The following is a 26,225-nucleotide window of genomic DNA, read 5'->3' on the forward strand; positions in this document are numbered from 1 at the left end:
CTTGGTTAAGGTTAGAGAAGAACTTAATATGACATGAAAAAAGGTTTCACGTGAAGATAATCAAGGCAGCAATTAAAGTATATGTTTACCCAAAGCTGTATAATGGGTTAGATAAAGATAATGTTTTGTGGGGTTTCCTCATCAAAATTGTTCATGTTATCTGCTATGTTAAAAAAAACAAAACAATCTTTATTGGATGTATGGAAACTCTCAAATATTGTTATTGGATTGGCCAAATACTGTTCGGCTCTAATAAGGGGGGTGAAATTGAGGCTAGATAAAGGTTTTATAGTTTGGTTTAAATTCAGCTCATGACTTTTGCTGCAAAGGACTTATTCTCTTACGTTACGTTTTTTTTTTCCATCCTGCTCAACAGTAGACTTTCACACAAAAAGAAAATGTCATGAAGATTATTTCTGAAAATGAGGACTTGGAAGAGAGGAGAGGATTTGTCTGAATCAGGTGGGCAGGGATTGAGAGATGCAGGTGTAGGGACTGATGAAGGCTAGATTTAATTTGTGTTGTCCTGCTTGACTTGTGGCTGGCTCGCTATCCAGAAAAAAAAAACGGCGTACTTGGCCGGCCCTCACCCATCACACACTTCAAACCCACGTTTACACACCCACTCCTACGGGTCTGACACTCTCACACTCCCAAACACATGCCAATACAAACCTCAGCATGCGCCACAAGACACACCCACGCACGCACCCACGCACCCACGCACACACACACACACACACACAGTCAAGTGAACAACTGGGAGAACAATTTATTTACCTTCAGCACTGGCATTATAATCTGAACACTGTGTGGTGTTGAAGAAGGGAGAGCATCAGAGGGAAGAAAAGAAGAGGGCGGATGCTTTTTTCACTGATGTGGGTGCAAACTGCATCTACACTCCTCTGCTGCACTTGGAGTACAGCAGGTGTTATAAAAACAGAGATGATAATGTACTTGTACATAAGCGTCACCTCCCACTTTGGTCATCTATTTAGATATTTTTAAATCTATACATTTAAAATTATTCTACATTTTACTTGTTTTTACTGACTTTCCTTGAAATATACCATATTTTTGCAGGTGTTTAAACAGGTTTGCAAGAAGAATTGTACCTCTAATCAAGGTACTCTTGTGATAAAGACAGGTCAAAATATGGTTCCGTTAATAGAAAGTGAAAGGAAAATTGGGAGAAAACATGAATAAGCTGCTCATTATGCACCAGAGTATCTCTAAGGAAGTAAAGAAACAATTTGAGTATTTTTAAAACCTGATTTCTCTTCTCTAATGATTTTATACCAGACTTGTTTATTAGCAATCTAATAAATTCCCAGACTAAGAGTCTACAGCCAAGCCAGCACCTCTGTGAGGCTACTGTATATTTTGACACAGCGGCGCTTGAAGCTAACATCAGTGTAAATGGTAGAGCAAAACGCTAACTTGCGCACAACAACAATGCTAACATGCTGAGTTGGTTTAGCATGTTAGCATGCTATCACTCGAACTGTTGACCTGACAATAGTGCTGGAAGAAGAATCGAGCGGATCACCGCAGTTATTACAATTCATCCTGAGGTGGTCATGTATGTCTGTGCCTCATTTCATGGCAGTCCATCTGGTGGTTGTTGAAACATTTCACTCAAGACCACAAATGTCAACCTCATGGTGGTATTAGGAGGAAAAGTTGGAGGCTTACCAAAATCTTGGGGATTTATCATCTGGGAAACAGTAATGTTTGGATAACATTTCATGGAAATCCATCCAATCCGGTGGAGATATTTCACAATAAAGGGCAAAACTTTTTTTCACTATCTCAGACACAAAATATATAGAAAATATAGAATTTAAGCGCATTTGTCCTTACATTTATACCATCATATAACACTGGATATGTGCTGTGTTCAAGAGAATGTAACTCTCTATGACCTTTTCCTTATGAGAGACTATGACTTCTTGCAGATCCTGCGGGAACATATACAGTAAGAGAGTCATTAGGTGAGTGATGGACAGACAATCTAAACCATATATGGCTATGAGCCATCTATTTATACTTTGAAATTTCTTTTTTTCCATACATACGAACTAATTTTTAAGAAGCTGACTTGAATTTAGTAGTAGTCTTGCATTATCATTATCTGCACCTCAGCAGCTGTTGTTTTTCCCAAAGGCAGCTTGAAAGTAATTGGTAACAGCAGTGAGAGTTTCTTAACCTGTTCAGGGATTCAGTCTGGCAATCTTTTACCCTCACACCGGCTACTCAGCGTCGTTCGCCCTCTCTTCATCTTCCCTCACACCCATCCCCTTCTCTCCTTCCCATTCTTCCTCCTTCACCTTCCCTCCCTCCCTCTCATCATCTGCCCAGCTCGCACTCTTGCGAGCCATATCGCCTCCTTCCGCCATCTTCCTTTTCTTTCCTCTCCCGTCTCCATCGTGTCATCACAAGCCAACAATCAGTGGCAGCGCGCTCACACTCTCTAATCACACTCATTGCTGGAAAGCATCTTACGACACCTCAAACACAAACACAGTCACAGTTCCTGTTACAGTGTAAACATGCCAGCTCCTATTGGCTCATATTCACAGACATCATATTGTTCCAAATTGGCTTCTGATAAAATGAACTAGCCAGATGTGATCCCTAGATTGTAGACCCTTGGTGTGCACACACACACTTGAGGTACACACACGCATGCACACACACACACACACACAGTTTCTGACTTCCATTGTTAAATTAGGAACTGGTTCAGGCTGCAGTGTTCAGTTCAGATCTCAGCTGGATATGATAGCTGTATTGGCTTTGTGTGAGCAAAAAAATCAGTTATCAGCGTGAAACAGACAGGAGGAGGACGCTGTTAACAGGCTGAAAATCGAACACTTTGTAAAATGAAAACCAGCATACATCTGGATGGTGCCGTGCGTGTGTCTTTATGCGCCGCTGAACCACAAACACATTCCTGGTTGGGTCAGTCTGCTGTCCCAAAGGCCTCGAAGCCGGCTCAAGTTTGAGTCATTTGTCACTGCAAAGCGGGTCCACTGTGTCAGCTGCCATGCGAGGCGCACCGACGGACAATTTGAAAGGCTGGACAGACAGACAGGTCAGAGTCTTCAGGGCCGGATAGAACGGCAGACAGACGGATAACAACAGAGACAGACACCGCCGCTGTGTGAGGGATATTTGGGATGATTTATAAGTCCAGATGGCTTCTGTTCTGCTCTACTTCTTGCTTCAGATCCCACATCAAGCAGCACCTCAAAGGACGGCAGACTTCAGTCACTGTCTGCCTATCAATATCAGCAGATGTGAACACATACACATGAATCATCTCTCTTACCCATCAGATATACGAGGAACTCTTACAATAAAATTATATTTATGAAATATAATTTTAAATATAAATATTTAATTCAAATTTTAACCGCACATCCTGTTTTATCTCAAAGGTCAAGGCACAGAGAAAATCCAATTTGTGATTGTAGGAAAAGAATGCTGAATCTATGTAAGATCCTGTCCTGCTTTTATCCAAGGACACAGGGGCGGCTGCATCCAAACTCTGTATGTTGGACTTAATAACTCAGTTGTCAGAGGTTGCCAGGACTAAAAAGGATTTCTGAACCTGATCGATGACCAAAACCTCCATGCAATCTGACAGCATTAAGTCTCTTGGCACACATTTTCATACGCAGCCCGACTTGTTTAAATATGTGTCAGTTTTGATGATTTTGTTTTCAAATGCACCACTGCTGAAGACAGGAATCTTAAGAGTTCATGATGTTTTTCAAATACCTGTGTTTTTCTTTATCACAACACGTCTTAGGTCTTAACTGGTTGATTCGAAACTGCCTGTGAACATATTATCTATGTTTTGTATTTTGATAGCAAGCGGGATATCTCTAAAACCTTTTACCACATTTCAATGAAATTTGATGGAGAATTAGGTCATCGCCCAAAGGAAAAAGTAATTAGTGTCTGGTGCTGATCAAGCAGTTTTTAAAGGATTTCTTAACTTTTCGAGATAGAAAAAATAGTTTTAAAAGATGCCCTATTTTCTCATGAACTATTGGCGTTACTGAAATGAAAAAAAACAAAAACACGGTATATATGTGCACACACGCACACACACACACACACACACACACACACACACACACACACACACACACACACACACACACACACACACACACACACACACACACACACACACACACACACACACACACATGTCCTTGTTTTACTGTATTCGTGGGGACCTGTCGTTGACATCATGCAATCCCTAGCCCATTACCTTAACCATCACAACTGAATGCCTAACCCCAACCCAAAAAGCCAAATGTTAACCCTCAAACAGCCATTTAAACTTGTGGGTTACAGAACTTTTCAAGTGTAGGAAAAAAAATATTTACATACATGCATAGACATACACACACACACACACATTATAATACATATACATATATATATATATATATATATTTACAAATTGCAAGCCTGTCTCTAAGAAATGATATTCATAAACTACTAAAATGTTTTTCCAATTCTGTTGTGGCGGCAATGTAATGATTGTTTGGATTATGTTCAGAGGAAAATTTATTTTTTGTTTATTTATTCATTTCATTTTTTGAATGAATGAGGCGCTACATAGGTTAACATCAGTGTCACCAAGAGGTAGTCGGGGCAGATGGTGGTTGTAAAAAGTGCACGACTGTCAAAATGTAATGTATTAATTTCATTCCTATGCAGATATGATGAATTCAAGGCAGATAAGAATAAATTCCTGCTGCATCTCAGCTGCTTTAAGGTGCATGCTCTGTTCATAGCCTGTCAGTATCTGTTCATTCTGCCACAATAGGAGTGGAGACATAAGTCCAGTAAGACTAAGAAAAAGACAGGCTTTGATGTCTCCATGTTGAAAAATGGTAAAGTGAAGTAAGAAAGTGAGCAGCCATTGTGCCCCCCGTCCTCAGCCAGCGTCCTTCACTCTGCGGCTGCTGTTCTGACAAGCTGAGCCATGGGGGCGATTAGGAAGCAGGCAGACTGTGGATGACTAGTCTGACCTTCCAGTTCTTAATTCTCTGTTGCTTCCTCTCACTTTAACGCCTGTCCCTATCGTCGATTCAACTCTCTCTACCATTTATGTTACCCATGCTGTATTCGCAGTCCACACATCAGCATCTGGATCATCACTGTCTTTATCTATTATTAGTATCATTAATGCTGTTTTATTATCGCTACGGTTATTTTTCTTCCCCACCTGTAATTTAAGTTTCTGATAAGTCTGAAAACGTGCCTATAAACCACATATTCTGAACATTATCTTTTCTGGTAAGTGTGTTGACTCGATTATCATGGCAGCTTTGAATATCTCCCTTATCATCTATTTTACCCCTGAAGCTCCTCTCCTCAAGACAAATCATCCCACTCCCCACTCCCCACTGAATCATATCCCTCTCTGAAATCTCCCAATCTACTCTAAGTACAAAAATCCTCTCTTTTCTGTCTCTTCAACTTTATTTCTCATATTTCTTCTCTGAACACTTGTCAGGTCTGAGTGGTTCTGAGTTTGGCATTTCTGTCGTATGCACATAAAGTTGATTGATCCGGAACCTGAAGCTAATTTCAGTTTTGAACTCATTGTAAATTGTCCTCGATTAGAGCAATCTTGTAGCTACCTATTATTAATATTAATATTATTTAAAAAAAAGTATAAAGTAATAATTATAAAAGTAGTAAAAGTAAGGCTAGTCTACAGCCACAAGAGATTGAAATAGTAAGATAACAGTATTGCTATTACTTTTTATATAGAAACTAAGAAATAGGTTTGTAAGTGCTTTAAGGGTAAAAGACAAGATAAAGCAACCAGGCATGAACTAATAAATCTTAAAATAAAAATCCTAGAACTCAAATGAAATGACTAAAAATAAAAACTACTTAAGTTAAAAACATCCTATAGGACAAGAAGAATTTGTCTTATGTAAAACTTGTAAAACTTTGGGTTCTGATGCAAGAGACTTCACAAAGATTTGGAAAATCAAAGTAAAAAAAAAAAAAAAAAAGGAAGAAGACTTGCATTTCAAGTCATCCGTCACTGTGACTTGCAAACATACACACATTATTTTGCTTATACAGATCATTCATCCCTCTGGAAAGTTCTCATGTGTTATTGTATTGCAGCACTGAATCACAGTACACCCTTTAATGTCAACGTAAAAAACGGATCCCTACTAAGTGACTGGAATTAATCATACATATATGATACAAAATACATTGTTACAGAAGTATTCACCACCACTGCCGCAGCCATTTGGGTTTTTAAAAGTCACATTATTTGTTAAATTGAGATCACCTGTGTGTAGTCAAGGCATTTCCATTGATTGATTGATTACAGCTGGAGCTGGAAGGTCCAACTTTTGGCGAGTTGGTATCGTGGCAGTCCCTACACCTATTGAGTCCAGTCCTCAGTCTAATCAAGAATTTGGAGCTGGATTTGAAAAAGGCTTTTCACTCAAAATACCCGTGTAACCTGACAGAGCTTTAGCTGAGGGACACCTATCCACACAGAATCGAGGCTGTACAGCAACGTCTGCCAAATGTGCGCCCACTAAATACTGACTTAGAGGGGACGGATACTCATGCAAACAAGAATTCTGTATTTTAAATGTGTTGTTAATTTAGATCACCATGTAAAGAGCCATTTTCACTTTGACATCAAGGTTTGTTTGTGTTTTCTGTTCAGTCTTTCAGTGTCAAAAAAGCCTAATTAAATTTACATTAATGTTGTAAAACAAACAAGAAAACTTTAAAGTGGGTGAATACATTTTAGAGGCAAAGTAAAAGGGATTAAGTCAACCATCGTACGCACACACACACACACACACACACACACACACACACACACACACACAGAGCTGTGTACATGGTGAACATATGTAGGAGCGTAAAAAAAACACCCAGGAGACTTTGAGCTGGGGGGACATTAGAGTAATGAACCTTGTCTTGTGATGTAAACAACTGTTTAGAGATTTGCCAAGTGTGTGTGACTGTATGTCTGTGTTTGTGTGTGTGTGTGTGTGTGTGTGTGTGTGTGTGTGTGTGTGTGTGTGTGTGTGTGTGTTGGAAGGCGGATCCCATCATTAATGATATCTCCTCTTTTGCTACATCTTCATCTAGCAGAGTAGGAGCTGATTAGCAAATCTAATCCAGATGTTTAGTGTCTCCCCAGAGACTTATTACTGATTCACAATTAGTTTCTGTTTGAGTATTTGTGTGTTCGTGTGTGTGTGTGTGTGTGTGTGTGTGTGTGTGTGTGTGTGTGAGTGATTGTGTGTATACTCATGTTTATTTCCTTGGTGCACATGTTTTATAGGTGAGAGTGTACACTAGGTTTCAGATCATATTTTAGGAACAAATGAGGAATCATGAAGTCCTTGGAACAGGGGTTTTGCGGGGTTGCAGCACAAGATGATGTTTGTTCATTGTGGTCTTGTTTATGCATTTATGTCTTTGTCTCTTTCACCCTTTCTGTCACTTTCTGTCTCTCGTTCGTGGCATTTTAAGCCCACCTGCTATTTGTTTTGGAGAGCACATCCTCCTCCAAGTGCCATCTCTAACCAATATGACAGTGTGGTCAAAAAAACCTTTGAAGTTTTGTCTCCATAGAGACCTTGCTTAATTGGGATACATTAGCATAATTAGCGTCTATCGCCTTCTGAACATGCACTGACTCAACCGGTCCTGAGCTTGTAGATTCTGTGTGCATGGGAGAGAAAGACTTTCGGTGTTCTTAAATGACAAATCATACTACAAAAAAGAAGAGGAAGTAAAAATCCACAATGATGCCTGCTATATACACACACACACACACCAAGAACATACCTTTAGTATTCCAATGCAGTCAGACCCTTAAATTTACATTTAGCCTTATGTCGCCCCCACAGGATTATTCCTGAGAAAAGGCTGGATCTTCACTAAAGCTGGAAACAGAATACATAATTTAAGGGCTGATTATAATCCTAACTTTCCCATGAAAACTGCTTTTTGAGACCGTAAAGTGTCTTCGCTGCTGTCCTGAAAAATAGGCCAAGTCACCATGGACAGTCGGCACGTTATCTTTTAGTGCGCAGGATTTTAAATCTCTCATCTCCCAGCAAAGCATCAGAGTAGCCGGATCCATCAAGATTACATCAAAAACATTTGATTGCCACAGCTCGATTTGACTAATATTGCTGTGATCTTGTGGTTTAAGATCATTAAAATCTGAAAATTTTGAAGTGAGATTATTGTAATTTGCATAAATCCGTTGTTAAATGTGTGATGCTCGTACTTGTCCATGTGTGGATTTTAAAAGTCCTCTAGTTTGTTTTTGGCTGGAATATCTCCCTTTTGGCTTGAACACACAATCTGTATGAAGCAGAGCCCTTGTTTTGTTCCCGCTAGTCAGTACACTGGCCAACTGGGTCTGGCTAAAAACAAAATTCAGCAATTCTTCCTGTGCTTTTCTCGAGGAGACTGCAGAGGACGTTCAAGTACAAAATGCTTGTAGCTCGTTCATCTCTGGATGTACACAGTCACAGAGAGGGAGGAGATTATATTGTTCAATACCAGACAGTTTTTACCTTCTGCACTTCTGTATTTTTTTCTATATATTTGACAAAGAAGCTTTAACAGGACCAAATCTGTCTTAATCCTTGAATTGGGTGATCAAAGACTGCGGTCATCAACATAAACACCCTTATGCAGCTTTACCGAATGAGTTTGTTTTCTTTGCTGCATCTGAGTGACCTTTATATGAAATGATGGATCTATAATAAAATCACCTCACATACACGGGACAACAGCGCGGGCACTGCATAAGCATCCAAAGTCAGTGTTATATTCATTGTTTTTTTGGAAGAGATTGGACAATGTGTGTACAGTAGCTTGTTGACCTCACTAGACCAAACCTCACGAAACCTTCTGGAAAGCTCTGAGGGAGACTTGTTCGTGTGTGAAGACCCCAGCTGACCCGAGATCACAGGAAAGTCTTGTGTTTTCTCAGGTTGACATTATATCACTTTGTGTTTCCATCCGAGAGGCGATGCATCTCGACGGTTGAGTGTTTGTACTTTGTTGCCGCACTACTGTAGCTGTGCTTGTCTCAACCGGATAGCGAGTCCTCGAGAGCCCAAATCCCCGCACGCGGTCTCCTTGACATCCCCTCTGCCCCGTCTCAGATACTCCGCTCTGAGGTAGCCGGCTCCCCAAACGATCTCTGCTTTGAGAGTTGTCTTTGTACCACTGGCTAAAAACAAAGAACTCTGCGCTGAGGCGCTATGGGAGGGAAGACAGCTCACATGATTAGCAGTCGCCACTACAAAAAGCGTCTTGGTGGAAAATCAACAAAAAAAGTGTGCTGTTCTCAAGTACACCAAAAATGGCTCTGTTGTGTTGCCCCCTGCTAAAAATGAAGAAATAGAGAAAAAATGCGTTTTTTTCCTCTTGAGTCTTGCTAGTTTCTGAACACAAGTGTAAAAGCCACAGTGGTAGAGAGTAACTACACTAAGTACATTCACTCAAGTACTGTACTGAAGAATCTATAGAAGGCAATGCCCCTCAGATTTACCTTGTGACCCCTTTGCAGGGGAAGTGACCCTTAGGCTGTGAACCACTGGACTAAACTACCTGACTGCATGTAAAGTAGTTAAAAATGAATACACAAGTATTAAATAATGTAAAATATAAAGGTTTATCAGTCACAGAAAGAGTACTTTTACTTTAACTGATAATACCCTCTGTTCTTTAAGTAGGATTTTGAATGCAGAATTTCTCATTGTGGAGGATTTTCCACGCTGTAGTAATGGGCAATTTTACTTAAAGGAACCAAATGCTTCATCTACCACTGAAAAACCACAAGATTCAATAATCTGGTTAGGAGCCAAAATGGCCACTGTCGTCTTGTGCCGAACTACTTTAGCAGTAGCAGCACTACTACAGCAGTAGTTTAGTCTTGATTTTCAAACATCACCAAGCTGCCTTGAAGCGATAATACAGAACTCTGTTTTTTTTGTTCATCATTTACCCAATGCTCTTATCCATAGCGTGCATATGTATTATATTATATTCCATGAATAGTGACAGTGTAGGTAGGGGCTTGGTGTTTTGCTCAAGGACACATAGTGATCAAACCCATGACCTTTCAGTTATCGGTTCTAGTTTCCCTCCACTTACCCTAACAGGTATCCTGTGACCCCCTTTGTTAATTTCATCATTGCAAAACTGCCTTAAGAGGATAAGAGAATATTTCATTTACATTTTTATGTATCTTGCTGATCCCTGACTTAAACGCTTATACATGTGATGTATGGGTGAGGGCTTAATGTCTCGATTAGACACTTCAGCAGAACACATTTCCATCTACACTGTTGAATCTTGAGGCTACCCTGGTTGATATATTTCCTGAGGGGGTGAATGAATAATGTTTTTACTTAACTTCACATTTTAATGTTCTAAGCTGAGCTGTATGAACAGTTTGATGTCTGACGTAATCGTTTATATTAAAGCTACAGTATGTAACTTCTTTTCTAATATTTTTTTTTGCTTGAAATAAGCTGCAAAACACATCTTAATGTGGAGAGGTGCTATCAAAGGCTTCTGTGACCCAGACTTGTTGAACAGCCTGGCAGCAGTGCAGAGATTTTTTTTTCCAAAGTCTTTGAGCAAGCCTCGCCCTTTTAACCAATCAGAGAAGGCCAGAGTCAGGGGTCTGAGCTCACGGCTGTCAATCAATACGCGAACAAGCTTCTGGTCTGCTGTTTCTCTGGCACTGAGGCTTCAAGCTAGTTTTAGCTGCTGTAAGACGTCCCCACGGCTGACTCACAGGCCAGCAAGACAGCGAACACGGCGGAGATGTAGGTGAAGGGCTGGCTGGGACGTAACGGAGCAGGGAGAGAAAAATGCCCACTGCAAGTTCAACACCAGACCAAAACCCAAACACATACAATTGACAATGATATGACACGGAGAAAATCTCCAAAACCAATCCGTTTCAACTTGAGTCCTATTTCTCTAGTTTTTGCAAGTGTTTTATTTGTTGGGATAAAACATGGCCACATCGCTAAACAGAAGTCATCTGGAGAAAGACACTCATTCATTCACATGATCAGAAAGGTTGTAAACAAGCCAACCCTTATCAGAATATCAGGCTTTCCAAATCCCGTTATTTGTGAGTTCACTCATAATATGGGTAACATTCCTGCACCAAGCAGGAAATCTCTGCAAACAAATACGGGAAGGAAGATCAAATCTGAACCTGGAATTTGGTCGGTAGACTTGTAGATGAGTATTCACAATGAACAGCTACTACAGATAGTACTTTGACAATTTTCTCTTCTTAATAGGATTGTCTAAACTGAGGGTTTTCTTCACACTGACTGATCATCTGACTTCTCATGTTTCTTGCCTCATCTGACTTATTTTTAATGAAGCAGCTGCTTTCTGATGTCTCAGCAATTAACTTGGCAAGGACAATATTTTTATAATGGATGAAGCTGATCGCCAAAAGCACGGAAATAAAATTGTAAAATCTTGCAATTATCTTTTAAGGGGGCATTCAACACTTATTTAGCCTTTACTGTTGGATGTTAAATTGAATGAACATGTACTGGCGTTAAGCTTTTTTAAATTTTTTTTTTTCTTTTTTAGGGGAGGCTTTGTCTCCGCTTTAGCTCAACCTGTCAAGACGTTCATTAATTTCATTACTCAAAAAACGTCCCTGAAGGCACAAGAGATTATTACAGCCAAGATAAAATGTATTTAATATTAGAACTTTTCACATTTGATATTAACAGCCCTTTTTATGCATGTCGCTCAGCATATCTTGCATGTGCAGCACGAGGCTTCACTGTAGAATACACAAAAGAGAAAAAAAACTAATCCGTGAAAAACCGGGGGACTGAGCTTCCTTTGTGCTGCTATTCAGAAGGTCTCAGAGGGGTAATAGGAAGATGAATGAAAAATAGTTGTTTATGCTTTTAGTGGTGCATTGATTGATGCATAAACTGATATCCCATTGTGTTTGCTGCCCGCCTGCCTGTCTGTCTGTCTCTGCCACCTGCTACCAAGAGAGGGAACAAGATTCTCCATCTGCCCTGGATCTCTATCATTTGCTCTCTGTCTACCTTTCGCTCGCTGCTTTATTGTCTCTGCCATCCCCTCCTTTATTTCTCACTTTGCTCCCTCTGTCACTCTTATCAGTTTTTATCAGCATCATTTTTCTTTCGCATCCTTCTCCTGTCACACTCCCACCGCCCCTTTCTCTCTCGCTTTCTTGCAGACACACACTTGCATGGCTCTCTTCCTCGAGTGATTGTGAGGAGGTGTCTGCTCCCCCATATGGCCCGTCAAGTTCCAGCAGCGTGGGTGGGGTGGTGCAAGCTAACATAGCATGGCGTTAAAAAAAAAAACAGAAATCATATGTCGAACGGTGGTGAAATAGGCTGTGAAAAAGCACGTCCATTTAGGAGACTGGATCTCTTGTAATCTGGTTTGATTTTTTGTTTTTCTCCATTACACACAACGGTCTACAGCTGCAGCTGCCTGTTGTTTCACTGACAGGACTCATATGCATTAAAACAGTAATCTATGGTTAAGTTTGGAGAACTGTATATTAGAATGTTAGTTTAAGGACTTTTGACTTAAAATCAATTAGGGCCATTAAAAAAAAAAAAAAACTTAAATTCCTACTTCTACTCCTCCTAATTCTGAACTACTTAGGGCTTAAAATGTTTAAATTTACATAATTTCTAGAAGAAGTTTGGCAGGTGTAAATTCAGCAATCTTTGAAAGTAAAGAAAATTTTGTAATGTTGGTCAGACAAATCAAGCAATAAGATGACACTGGGCTTTAAGAAAATGTGATTAAATGTCATTTTTTAAAAACTATTTTATAGCCAAAAGTAGAAGTAGATGGTATTCTGCCTATATTTATTTCATTTCAATTTATTTTCAAAAAATGTTGACTGACAAATTTGACTTTTATTCACTGTCTTGCAGAGACACTGATTTCTGTGTAGACTAAATACAAAGCAACTGGCTAACCTAGCTTAGCATAAAGACTGGAAATGGGGGGAAAACAGCTAGCCTGGCTCTGTTCAACGGTGACAAAATCCACCTGCCAGCACCTTTGAAGCTTTCTTTCTATACAGAAACCACGATGTAAAAATGAAAACTCACCATTTTACAGAGGGTTATGAACCTGAATATTTCTTGGCAGGGACTAGTAATATTCCTGGAGATCCACTCATTACTTGGCAGCTGGTTCTGGCCAAGAATTAGAGCGGCGTCATTCTCCTTATCTGACCGAGCATGGTGCCCAAACTTTTGCATATGCCACAATTTAATGTCGCATTTACCGGAGGGGTTGTGTTTACTTCTTTTCACTTCAAAAGTCAACAAAATACTCTATGTAATTTGCCCAAGGGAAACAACTTGGCAAGACAGTGCATACGATTATTTCCCAAAATGTCAAATTTTTCCTGTAAGTTGTCTTTAAGGTGCCACCTCAGGTTGGTTCTTGGATGTGATCTTTATATCTCTTCGTAGTTCCTACTGGCAGTTTTATTTATGATTAGATTAGTGGGTGTAAAAGAAATTAGTCTGTTTAGATTTGTTTTTGTTTTTTTTTAAGTTTTAACTGCTAAGTATTTATTTTGCTTTTAAGTTTTTATTTGCCTGTTCCAATTTAATTTGAGAAAACAGAAGGAATGGGATGCTGTTATAATGCATTTTTGCATAAAAGCCTTGCTTAGTAAAGCCTTTAATGCAATTTCTATCCACGTGAATAGACACGTGGGGTTCCTTTCGGCCCTGGATGAGTTCGGTGAAACGATTAAAGCCCAGCAGGCATAGTCACCTGCCATGCAGTCAATCCAATCTTTACTGATGGAGCCAATCCTTGTTAAGGACACGTTGTTCTTTGTTCAAATTATAGCCGCATGCTGCGTGTCTACCTGCATCCAAGAAAAACAAACGTCTGTCTGTTATCTGTGTCGCACAGCAAACAGGATGATGGTTGTGTTGGTGGTGATAGTGGTGTAGGATGGCACATACTGGCGCACTAATGACACAGCAACCACATCGACTGTATTTGACAGAAAATAGGATGATGCTGATGTGGGTGGGAGAAGCTGCCATGTTGGGGGATATCAGAGCCTCATGTTGACCAGCATTCAACTCTATTCTATTCTATTTTGTTCTATTATATTCTGTTTATTTGCTTATGCTCAGCATGACCACACCCCTGGCACAGCTTCGGCTGATATCAGGTAAATAGGAGTATTTTCTTATCATACAGGAATATTGCGTCAGGCCAGTAGATACTGGCAGATAAAAGTATGAATCGACTTCATGCATTTAGGCAGTCTTCATCCGTGAGCTGTCGGGTTCGTTCTGATGACCTCCTAAGGTTTACCGTGGAGTTCAGCCAGATTATGAATAATGGAGAAAGGTCAGGATAGATTTTTAATGGATTTATACACCACATGGCCGCAGCTGCATCAACAGTGATTTCAGAGACGATCGTTGCGATTACAAGGGGTTTGTTTTTGCTTGAACTGTTGCTCTGACTGCAAATGTGTTGAATCACTGAATGTTAACATAGGCTATACTCTCCATGCCAGGGTTAATCCCACTAGTCTATTGCATGTGTGTGCAGTGTCATGATCTAATTTTAAGCATCATTTAAGGGTGGTCGGACAATATATTGCTGTAGGAAGCAGTTTCATTAAATAAATAATCTGCAGAATGTTTATTTCAGTGTCTGACAAAATGCATATATAAATATGGAGAAAAATTTCATCCATTTTAGTTGTGCAAAAGAGCAAATCTCCTTAGCGACTGAAGTCGCTAATAGCCAACAGTCGTTTCATGTTTCAAAGTGTCTGAACAAAGTTTGCTCCGTGAGATGAGGAGCTTTACAGTAATCCCTCTTCTTAATAAGCCGTTTCATGTACATCGCTATTCAAATGGGGGTCAGGGTGGGTCTTCATCAGTCATTCCATGTTGCCACTCCAAAACGCAGGTTGCCATGTACTTTTAATGTGCTATTCAGTGTGTGATGTGGGAGATGTAATTTACCGAGGGTGTCAGCAGCAACCAAGCCTGAGAGTCGTGTCCCCCGGTTGACACCAAGTAAACAGTCAATTAACTTGCGTGTCCCTGTCCACCCCCATAACACTGATGGAGACTGATGATCACACCCATGTGTAATTGCTCTGACATTTCGCTGTGACGGATCATATAGAGAGCGGTAAACTGAGAATGGCTTCAACGCTGGCCTCTGACTGGAAAATGGAACCAGGAAATTAGAGATATTCAGCCATTAAGGAAGGTTCTGTCTCACTCACTGGGGTAAATCTGACTTTTTTATTGGCATTTTTTTTTTTTTTTTGGGTATGCAGGCATATGCATGCACCACACATACCTACAGTGGCACTTATGACTCGGCAGACAATACCATTTTTAACACTGCTATCCTTTGTGCTTCATTTGCATAATTCTAATTAAATGCTCAGTCAGAAGCACCCAATCATTTTGTCAAGTAGAAAGTGGAAGGAAACAAATCCTTTTATATGTTAATCTGCTTTACTATGACATTGTCTAGCCTTCCAGGGAAATAAATATTTCACACCTCAAACTACACATAGGCATCAATATGCAGAAATAAATGTATTATTTCCATCATTTTAGATTAGTTCTGCTTTTGCCTGCTATTTGGCCTTTTTCACACTGCATGTATTGTGATTCCCTACAAATGCTTGCCCAAGCAAATACTGATAACATTTCATAGTTCCTTGTTGTGGAAACTGACCGGAACATTTTAGATTGTTCCAGTTTTTATATTTATATATTTTGTTTAGACCGGCTATTGAATGCCTTAATTTGCCCACTCGAGCTCTTCAAAGGTTCCTGCGGCATCAGAAAGTGCAATTCATGTGTCTGTTTGCCACCAGTGAAAAAAGGATGAGCTTTTTTTTTTTTTTTTTGTCTGCTTCTGGCAGTAAACAGCTGGAAACATTTAGTAAGTAGATGAGGGTCCTAATTGATTTGTAGTGCTGACTCGAGCGCACTGACAATCAGCCAAGGTTTAATGGCAGGAGCTACGCTGATTGATTCTTGCAGCTGATTTAAAAACAAAATACCCAACAACTGAAATCAAATCCAAAGGAAAACTCAGTATGGATTGTCCATTGATGCTGTCAGCTATCAGCAGACATTTGCTCAGAATAATATTGTTGTGTATCTCATCATACGAAAAAACTTCTTTTACTTTTGTTTGTTTTTATTTACAGTTTACTTGGAATCATTAATTTTGACGCCAGAGTTTCCTCAAACGATAATACAATAATGTCAGAAGTGTCAATGAATGTATGTAAATGAATAATGAAAAAATAACTATAGTCCACTGAAAATTTATACACTAAGTAATCATTGCCTAATTGTCCTAATTCAACAGGCCTTTGTGGAAACACAGCTTGTTATATCAAGTCCTGTATATTAAGCTCACGTCACATGACAAAATGTCCCCATCTGCAGAACAGGAGGTGACATCTTTGAAGATTACAGGAAGATTTTATGTAAGCCGAGACAAGTCTGCAGTAGCTTTATTGAGCTTTGTTCTTTCACTTTTACAGGAACGTTGGTAATTTAATGAGGAGGAACTTGTAGAAAGTTTTTATGCATATTAATTTCTCCATAAACCTAATTAGAAGTTTGTATTTACAGTAGACCTTGTAAACATTTTGACATGTCTAAGTAGGAGAAGCACAGCTTTAAATAATAAAATTAATGACGGCTAAATTCCAATTATCTACTTCAGTTCCAGAGTCCTGAATCATCTTAGTCACACCCGTGCTTCACCTACTATGACAAGTCAAAAGGCCTGCTGTGAAAAAGGCCTGCCGGAGGCAAAGCTCTTGTTATATATACCATATACAGACAAATCATTCATCATGTAGCAACAATAAAAACAGAACAAAGACCAATAGAAAACAAGAACACAGTTAAGCAGCAGGGAAATGATTCCCATGTGCGACCGATTTACGTCCCTGACTTGATGTCTTATATTTATCCAAACCAAGCGGCGCAGTGTCCGTGGAAACAAAGTCGTTTTTAACAGTGTCACAACCTGATTCATTCATCACATGACTCAACAGGAACACCTTGCCTTGAGGAGCCATTGACCTCAGTCAGCAGCATCATACAATTTATTATGATCTCTCTCTCTCTCTCACACACACACACACACACACACACACACACACACGCGCAAAGACACACTAGTGCACATACTTAATCTTTCTCAATGTCATACAACCCTGTCCCAAATGTATAAACCATACACTCAAAATTCTCTTTTATTACTCTGGCGCACACACGCACACACACACACACACACACACACACACACACACACACACACACACACACACACACACACACACACACACACACAGAAGCACACACACTGACCAGTGTTTGTCCTCACTCCAGGTGACGATTCTGATCATCCTGGCCCTGGCCTTCCTCGCCTGCATCGTGTTCCTGGTGGTTTATAAAGCCTTTACCTACGACCACGCCTGCCCGGATGGATTTATTTATAAGGTAAGACCCAGGCCTTTATTTCAATTCATAGTTTTACAGCACATCTGTCCACAGCCCTGAGATAGACTGGCGGTTACCAGGGCCGCCGGATTGTGCAGCGGGTCATAGGAGAGCCTCTCCACAGTTAAATAGGCCCGTAACTAACGATTATATTCAATCTGGATTCATTTCATGCAAAAGAAGAACAGCAATTTCTTGCGTTTGAGAAGCTCCAAACAGTGAAAGTTTGGTTTGTTTTTTTTATGGTGAAGTGACTTAAAGGGTTAATCTGTTAACAACTGTTGGTGTCAGTTAAGTCACTGATCAATCCATTATTCGATTCAACAATAGAGTTAGTTTGCCATTTTGGCAAATATTCACCTCACTGAAGTGTCCTTGCACAAGACGCTGAATCCTCTCTGCCCTTCACTGTCACCTTCTCATCTTTTCGACCTATCTAAAACAAGAATGAAAGGGGCGTTTCACCACGGGAGAGGAAAAGCATAAAATGCCCCCGCACTACGAGGCTTATCAGATGAGCAATCATCAATCAATGATATCAGCGATTTTGTCATGACCAGTGTAATCAAGTGTAATTTTATTTATTTTTTTCTCTGACACAGAAGCCAAAGGGCTCCAGTGAGGCCGATCTCATCTCATTAGCCATGTTGACCATGAGATGAAAATTACACAAATTAGACTTACTGCCTATTTTACAATGATACCCGCATTAAGGTTGACTCCTGATCCGCATGGCTGAGGTCGGAAAAGGAAATGTCTCTCACAGCCATCCTCATCTGCTGTTCAGAAATGTACTGTATTACAGTCTAAAGTTTCACAGTGTACGGCTGCAGACAGCCTCTCCCTCTCCTCCCCTCCCTGGTACTTATAGATTGCCACTGCGCTGCACTTATAAGTTTCACAGTACTTTGAGAGAGGTCACCTTGGAAGTCTGCGTGTCTGGTCAAATCTGGTCTTTTAGGTGGAATAAATCTAGTTTCAGACTTCACAACCTCTGCAGGGGCTCAGACTGCAGCCCGCAGAGGTACTATTAGCCGTGTCACATGCAGATTCACCAGACGCAAAAGTGTCGATAGAAAAATGTGTGCATGCGCCTGCACTCAAGCTCGCTCGCAGGTTACATACACTACACAAGGACACACAAGGTTGTAAATGTATACACACTCGAGAAACATACATGGACTCAGAATATGCTAATATACACATGACCCCAGTACAGCATCACGGCCAGTGATTCTCCAATCCCCTCTATATGTCACTATACAGAGCTGTACTGTAAGCTTCAGTAATATAAAAGGCTTATTCTTCCTCTTTATTACTCCCACTAGTAAAAACTGTAATTAAAAAACACACGGATTAAAGGTTTGACTCTGTTTTTTTTTGGGGGGGGGGGGCGAATATGACCCTGACAGTGAACAGGGTGTTTTTCTTGTCTTCTTATCAAAGCTACTGAAAGTCTGTCATCCAAATTTCTTGTGAGACATTTTTTGTCTTAAGTCAATGTTTTGCATTACTGATGTAAATTAATTGTTGTGTTTTCTCTTTTTTTTTTCTTTTTTTTTTTTTGGCAACCTCAAAAGTTGCCCAATCGGCTGCCATTGAAAAAATCAGTTCCATTTCTCTTTCTGTTGTCCCAATGCAAATTGTTTAGTAAGATAAAAACAGAAACAGCTTTAGAAAACCTGCTTAATGCACAAAGACTGAGTCGGCCAATCCACATACAAAACATTTATGCCAAGAAAGTCTGGAAGATGAGGAAAAATGTCTTTTATTAGTTTCTTTCCTCGGCTATTTTTGTTACCTGAAATCATGTAGATTGAATGTTACATAACGTTACGGTTGGTGTTTTTTTTTTTTTTATTCTTTTCAGCAAAATGGTAGATGGTATATCAAAACTGCAACTTGATTGAGTACAATTTTCAAATTGCAACAGCCCTGATTTTAATTAGAACCTAACTACATGATTAACACTTCCTAACAAGCTCTAGCAAGTGATAGTGTAAGTGGTCAGTGGCAGATTACTCAGATGTAGTTAATTAACCTTTATTCTGTGCCGAAAAGAAAAAAGTCAATCCTGTGTCTTGAGCTGGTTCATGCTCTCTGCATGCCAGGTTAAAAAGTACTTTGTTAAGGTTAGAGGACCTTCGTTATCATGGTGACAATAATAATGACGTGGTTAGTCCAGTGTTATGTCCGTCCACCCCAACCTCCTACCAGTGCGGACTTTGTGGCCCGACTTCCTCCTTTGCTCCCGTCATAATTACTTCAGCCACTAGAGGGCTTTTTCGATCGATCATAAAGGTGTCGTTTTGCTGAAACGACCGATGCCGTCTAACACGACTACTAGATGTCACTTAACAATAAAATGTAACTGTTGGTCGGTAATATCAAGAGAACCACTAAAGTCATATCGTAATAAATGTTAGCCCACTTTGTCAGTTTTCTCTAGAAAGAAGGCAATTTTCCTTCACGTCTGACTTTTTTCTGACTGGCTCATTTGAAACCCGGGAGGGTTTGACATCAGCAGCATCATAATTTTATCAGATTCTGTTAATGTAGAAACAAGATAAGCTTGTGATTGTCCTTTGTACAAACAAAACCTGGATCAAAACCATGTGCACCCCACCGACTGACTTTTTATTTAAGTCATGGAAAATAATTACAGTTTAAAATGCAATTGCACTTTTGGTCAGAAAAATTGACATTTAGATGTTTTCCTCAAATCGTCCAGCGCTATAAAATTGTTCGGTGGTACCGTCCTATCCTGTTAATTGATAATAAAAAGATACTCCATAAAGCCCCTTTGACAATAAATGTTCTGAACCTCACTGTTCTTTCTCCGTCGTAGCACAAGCGGTGTATCCCAGCCTCTCTGGAGGCCTACTACGCTGCCCAGGACGCCAACTCGAGGGGCCGCTTCTACACGGTGATCAGCCACTACAGCATGGCCAAGCAGACCACCTCGCACTCTGTCTCCCCCTGGCTTCCCGGAGGGGCGGGGGGGCAGCAGCACGACGCTAAACCCCCGAGCAGCGAGGGCCACTGAGTTAGCTGAACGGTTAAAGGATGTTGTAAACACACACTAGACACGTGCAGACATGAAGAAACACATACAGACACAGGCAGGCATAGACGCAGACGCAGACACACACACACACACACACACACACACACACACACACACACACACGTAGGAGAATATGTAGAAATTTAGACAAAAGAAATGCACATTAACACCGCAGCTACATAAATAATGCCAATATAGAGTGAAAAGATGCATGTAGACATAAAAACACACAAGCACATGCTAGGCCATATTCTGATATACCTTGTCTGCCCATTTATATGCTCTCTCTTTTAGCGCAGAGCATTTCCCACTGATCTTTTGTTCTCTTGGGAATATCATCGTCTGCTGATACACACTCAGATAAACAAACATCACACAGTCTGCTCTCTCGTTACCATGTTTACTCCCTTCCTCTTATTTATTATTTATTGACTCATGATATAATTATTTTTTACTGTAATGTATGGATATTTTGTATGTGATTACCAGGCAACTCTTTATACAAAGGCACGAGTCGATGCTGAATTTCACGCTTCCTCTCTGAGATTCCCCCCCCAAGTGTGTGTATACTGCAGTTACTGTATATTCATTCACAGCCCTTTATCTTTCTTGCCTTTCTTGTCCAAACTGCTTATCCTCAGGCACGTCTGTCAAACACACACACACACACACACACACACACACACACACACACACAGATCACGTCATATTCCAACCTAAAAATACATTGTATGTATGGTCTTGTATCGTTGTAACACATTTTTAATTACAAAATTTCTGCTCTGAGGAAGGTTTTAATGCCAATTTCCACATCCACAGCACGTCCTGAGTTGAGTGAATGAATTTTTCCATCATGGCTGTTTGATAGCTCACATTCAGTGACATTTTCAATGTGCTGTGCTATACATTTTAAATCCTGAAATCCCAGAGTATCCCAAGATGTACATAGAGCTGTGCATTCAGGCTAGTTTTTCGTGTGTATGCATTGTAGTAGCTTTTATTAGGAGATTTTTCTTTACTTTTCTTTTCTTGATTATTTTTTTAATAGATCGACAGTTCCTCCATGCAAGTTACTTACATATTGCTTCAACTGGCAGTCTTGTAGCTCCATCGAACACAATGTTGCAGATGGGAACAGTTATACTGTGCATATCACTGTGTCTTGCCAAAACTTTTATTTTTCACTGTGTATCGTTATGTTTATAGACGGGCTTCAACTGCAGCCGAGTTTTGTTCCGGTACTGTTTTTTTTTTTTTTCCATTTTGTAATGTTGTCAAGAGCGCTTTTATGAGATATTGTGATGTTGTTAGTTAATATGTAGCGATACCTGGTGTAATTTATCAGTGTGCACCCTTGTCCCTCTTCTCTTGGTTTGGATTCAAAATAAAACAAGCTGTGACCTGTGCTGAGTGTGTCTGTCAGTCCCACCTAGCGCTCTCGTCTCGTTAGCGCTCACACGGCTCCTAATGGAGCGCCGAGGCGGTGCAATGTGCATGATAGTGACGAATATTCGTACAGCGCGTTGTATTATTGAGATGCTCATACTCCTACTCAGATTCATATTCCATCAGATATGTAGTCTGCTGTCTGTGTGTGGAACTTTCCAGAGCAGTGGAGAGCAGATTTGTGGGCTGTAATGATGAGCTCCATTGATTGACAGCAAGAAAAAGCACCAGAAAAATACCTGGATCAGTAATGGCTACTGGATGTATTATTCAGCTACAGAGTCTTCTGTGAAGGGCAGATAAGGCCTCTGTTTTTCTTATGTGCAGCACTAACAACATTGTCGTCAGTGAGTGACATGAATAACTGATTTTCCTAATTAGAGGCCTGTATTCTAATGGCTCCATCAGCTGTCTGTGTTTTTCCTTGCTGAGGAGGAAAACAGGGCCTGAATGCCACAGCTTTCAGAGACAGAGAGAGAGAGAGAGAGAGAGAGAGAGAGAGAGAAGAAAAGACAGCAGTAAGAAAGAGAGGCAAATGAACTGTGTGTCAATTTGGACACATATAAACCCCTGCAGAAGTGTTTTAAATTTTTAAATTTCCAGAAAGTTGGCATCAAATAGCAATAAGTTAGCTTATCGGCGCCCTGGAAAGAGCATTTGCCGAACAAGTCAATCAGTAAGAGGAGACAGACACCATCCCTCTGTGTTACACAGAATCAGACAGATAGTATAGCAGTAATACTAAAGTCCAAAGTTTTTGACCTTGCGTTGAATCATTTCACTCAGGACCATCAGTGTTACTCAAATGCCTGAGGATAAAAATGCATCACCATTACTGTCTGCGATGTGGTATTTAAATAAGCAGCAAATCAAGGTAATTTATGTCTCCAACACATAGTAGCAGCAATAATATGAGCTTTTTATTTTACCGTCATACTGTTATTGTAGTCTACTTTTTGCAATAATTAGATAATACGTTATTGTTCTGGGTTTCAACCCAAAGACAACAGCTGCACAGAAATACTAATAGTTTATTGTCCTCTGTGATAGAAAACCAAAGTATCTCCAAACGACAGTTGATGATCCATGATGCTTGCTGCTGGGGGAAAATGCGGGCGGGGGGGTTATAGGAGGGGGGTGTTCAATGGAGAAATAGAGGATAAAATAACCAGCAAGGAACTCCTATTTTTGGCAAAGCAAATACCTGAAAAATGGATGTACTACATCACAAAAAACAGAAAAATCCAATTCTGCCATAAAACTGTTGTGAATGGACTACTATACCTATAGATGTTTATGAGATACAGTAGTTCTATTACAGAAGACAAATTGACATTATTTATATTATCTTATCACCTTAACTTACTGGCTGCTCATTCGAAGTTATACAAAAAGGAAATCCCACTTTGATAGGAGCTGACAAAGGTATAATAGACAGGATAGTATTATAATAGGACTAGCCAGGCCCGTTAAAAAACCAACAAAACAACCGGACTCCTCACAGTTAGTTAGTTGTGTTGTGTCGGTGTTGCATCTTCCTGGAAAATAAACAGCTCCGATTTCAACTACAGTTGCTTTCTGACCTGAATAAATATAGCTCATGTGATCTTTAGCGCATGCTGTATTACTGACCGCCCAAGTCTACACTAGTGGCTCCGTGCCAGCATCAGTATGCTAACATACTCACAATTACAACGCTAAAATGTTGATGTTTAGCGGGTATAATTTTTTTTTTTTTTTTTTTTTACAGTGTTCACCATCTCAGTTTCGTGTGTTAACATGCTAAAATTTGCTAATTAGCACCAAACACAAAGTATAGCTAAAGCTGATGGGAATGTCAACCAAATGCAAACCAAAGCATTGGACATTAAAATATCGGAATATCAGTACAATAACGGGACAAAACTCAGTACTGTTAAGTTGCTCGGTTACAACTGACTTAAATGTTGACAAATGATCCTAAAAGATCATTTTCCTGATGTTTGCGGTTTTCTTTACTCCCATGTGGATTACACAAGAGAACTGACTCAGAGTCTGTATGAAACTGGACAGATGGTGGCTTTTGCAGTGCTTACACAATGCCAACACAACACTGACATGTTGCGAACTGGGGGGGTCAGGTGGAGAGAAGCAGCTGGTGACTTCACATGGGCGAGGGAAGGTACATGGTTGTCTATTTCCTCCGTAGGCCAAAAAAGGTCGGCAATAAAGATGACCATGGCACACCTTTGGAATTGACAATGACTAAACTGAGAAGAAATTAGTGAAAAGTATGTGTAAAGGTAAAGAAAGGACTGAAAACATTGCAAATGCTTGTCCTCTTTCGACACATTACAAGATTATGCAGCATCAGGGCATGATTTTTGAAGCTCACTGATTTTTTTTTGCATAATTGCTTAATGTAAGTTCCATTTCTTCTCTTCACAACGCAGAAGCATTCAATCCTCACCAAGCTTATTAGACCATTCATTTAAAAGACCTTATGGCGCTGATTACTTACTAGGGACAATTGGCAATCAGATATGGGATGAACTGTGGCGTAATCCTCTCCATGGTGCTCCAATTACAACAGTAAATAGCTTCCAGCAGTATAATTCATGCTAAATTCCTTCCAGTGCAGGATATTAGATATTGATGTGAAGAAGGACTAATTGTTGCAGACAGGTCATTGGTGTTTTCTCAAAGTAGAGAGGATGTTGGAGGGAGGAAGGGAAAAAGGTAGAAGAAGATGGGAAAAGACAAAAGAAAGGCTCTGCGTTGATTGGCACAGGGGGAAATGAAGCCTGATGTCTGGAAATGAACAGCCATATATGGCCGTCCTGTTGTCTCCCAACACAGGAAAAGAGCCTGGGCTTGAAACTTCTCAGAGAATTCGGAGGTACTGTGCTTGTATCAGGTACAGAATTACAACAACTGCCTCTCTGTATTTTTAAAAACATTTTTTTTGTATTCAGAACATCTCTCTCCTGGTGTACGTTTGTCTTTTTGCTCACATTTTGTCCTCTTTGTTTCATATTCAAGCCGTCTGTCTGTGCCTGCACGTCTCTGTCTTCCTTCCACACTCTTTATTTCAGCACACCCTTCACTGCTGTCATCTCCCTTCTCCCTCGACTATCAGCTACTTTTTGCTTCCTTGAAGGATTCATCTGTGAGCCAAACATAAACAAAACAGTGGGCATGAAAAATCAATACTTGGGATGGGGAGCACTGTTTTTATTTTTTGAAGTAGCGCAAAGTCTTAATACCAAGGCTAACAAGTGTATCAGCTGCTGTCATTATACTGTACATATTTCAATGAACAACTAGCTTGTTAAAAATTTGCTCACATTTGAAACAACTGAAACAACTGGAGTGAAAAATTTCTTATGAGTTTTTGTAAAGCTCTTCAAAACACTGGCTTTCATTAAAATGGTTGCAATCAAAGAATGTTTTCAACTATATAATCTTTTTTAGTGTGTCTTTTTGTTTACATGCAAGACAACAAACGCAGCAAGCTTTGACCAGAGTCTTTTTGGCTGTTTTTTCTGAATAGGCCATGAGATGTCATGGAGTATACACACACAGACAAAATTATAGTGTAAGGCTGTCATGAGCATTGAAGGAAACATCTTTGTATACAATCCCAGCTTCCTGTTTTTGTTTTTTTTTTTGTTTTTTTTTTTTGTGCAGATATCCACATTGCTGATTTGTCCCGCAATCCAAAGAGGTCTTTTGCCATGCTCACCAATGGTTATTTCCCCTGGTCACAGAAAAAAAAAAAAAAAAAAAAAAAAATCCCAGCATTGCAGGCAGATTTAATACCTACATACAGTAGCTGCCTAGCTACCAAGATAGATCCATGAAAAATAGAAAAAAATGGCAACAGTATGGTTGAGATCACCACCTCTCTAAAGGTTGATGTAGGTTGACTTACAGAAATAACAGCTTTTAAATCATTTTCTTTTTCTTTCTAATATAATGAAAGACATTAACAGCTCTTAGCAACTATTACCAGCTGCAGCTTCCGAGTCGACTGAGAAAGCTGTTGGTGGGACAGGAACAACACTTGCTACTGGTTGGTTAGGGCAAAACAAAAT

The 26,225-nt window shown here is 39.9% G+C and overlaps 1 protein-coding gene and 1 long non-coding RNA gene across 4 annotated transcripts in view; one reads left to right on the forward strand and one right to left on the reverse strand.

Moving 5' to 3' along the window:
* nsg2 (neuronal vesicle trafficking associated 2) overlaps nt 1-20,777 on the forward strand; it is a 39,528-nt gene extending 18,751 nt beyond the window's left edge. Inside the window, exons 4-5 of the mRNA XM_040149869.1 lie at nt 17,526-17,636; nt 20,485-20,777. Of these exons, the coding sequence (XP_040005803.1) occupies nt 17,526-17,636; nt 20,485-20,682 (309 nt within the window). The 3' untranslated portion in view covers nt 20,683-20,777. The remainder of the gene's footprint in view (nt 1-17,525; nt 17,637-20,484) is intronic.
* Nucleotides 1-26,225, reverse strand: part of LOC120802263 — a 171,716-nt gene that overhangs the window by 36,278 nt on the left and 109,213 nt on the right. The gene's annotated exons all lie outside the window — the stretch shown is intronic.

Source organism: Xiphias gladius, chromosome 17 (assembly GCF_016859285.1).
Source record: "Xiphias gladius isolate SHS-SW01 ecotype Sanya breed wild chromosome 17, ASM1685928v1, whole genome shotgun sequence".
Classification (NCBI taxonomy): domain Eukaryota; kingdom Metazoa; phylum Chordata; class Actinopteri; order Istiophoriformes; family Xiphiidae; genus Xiphias; species Xiphias gladius.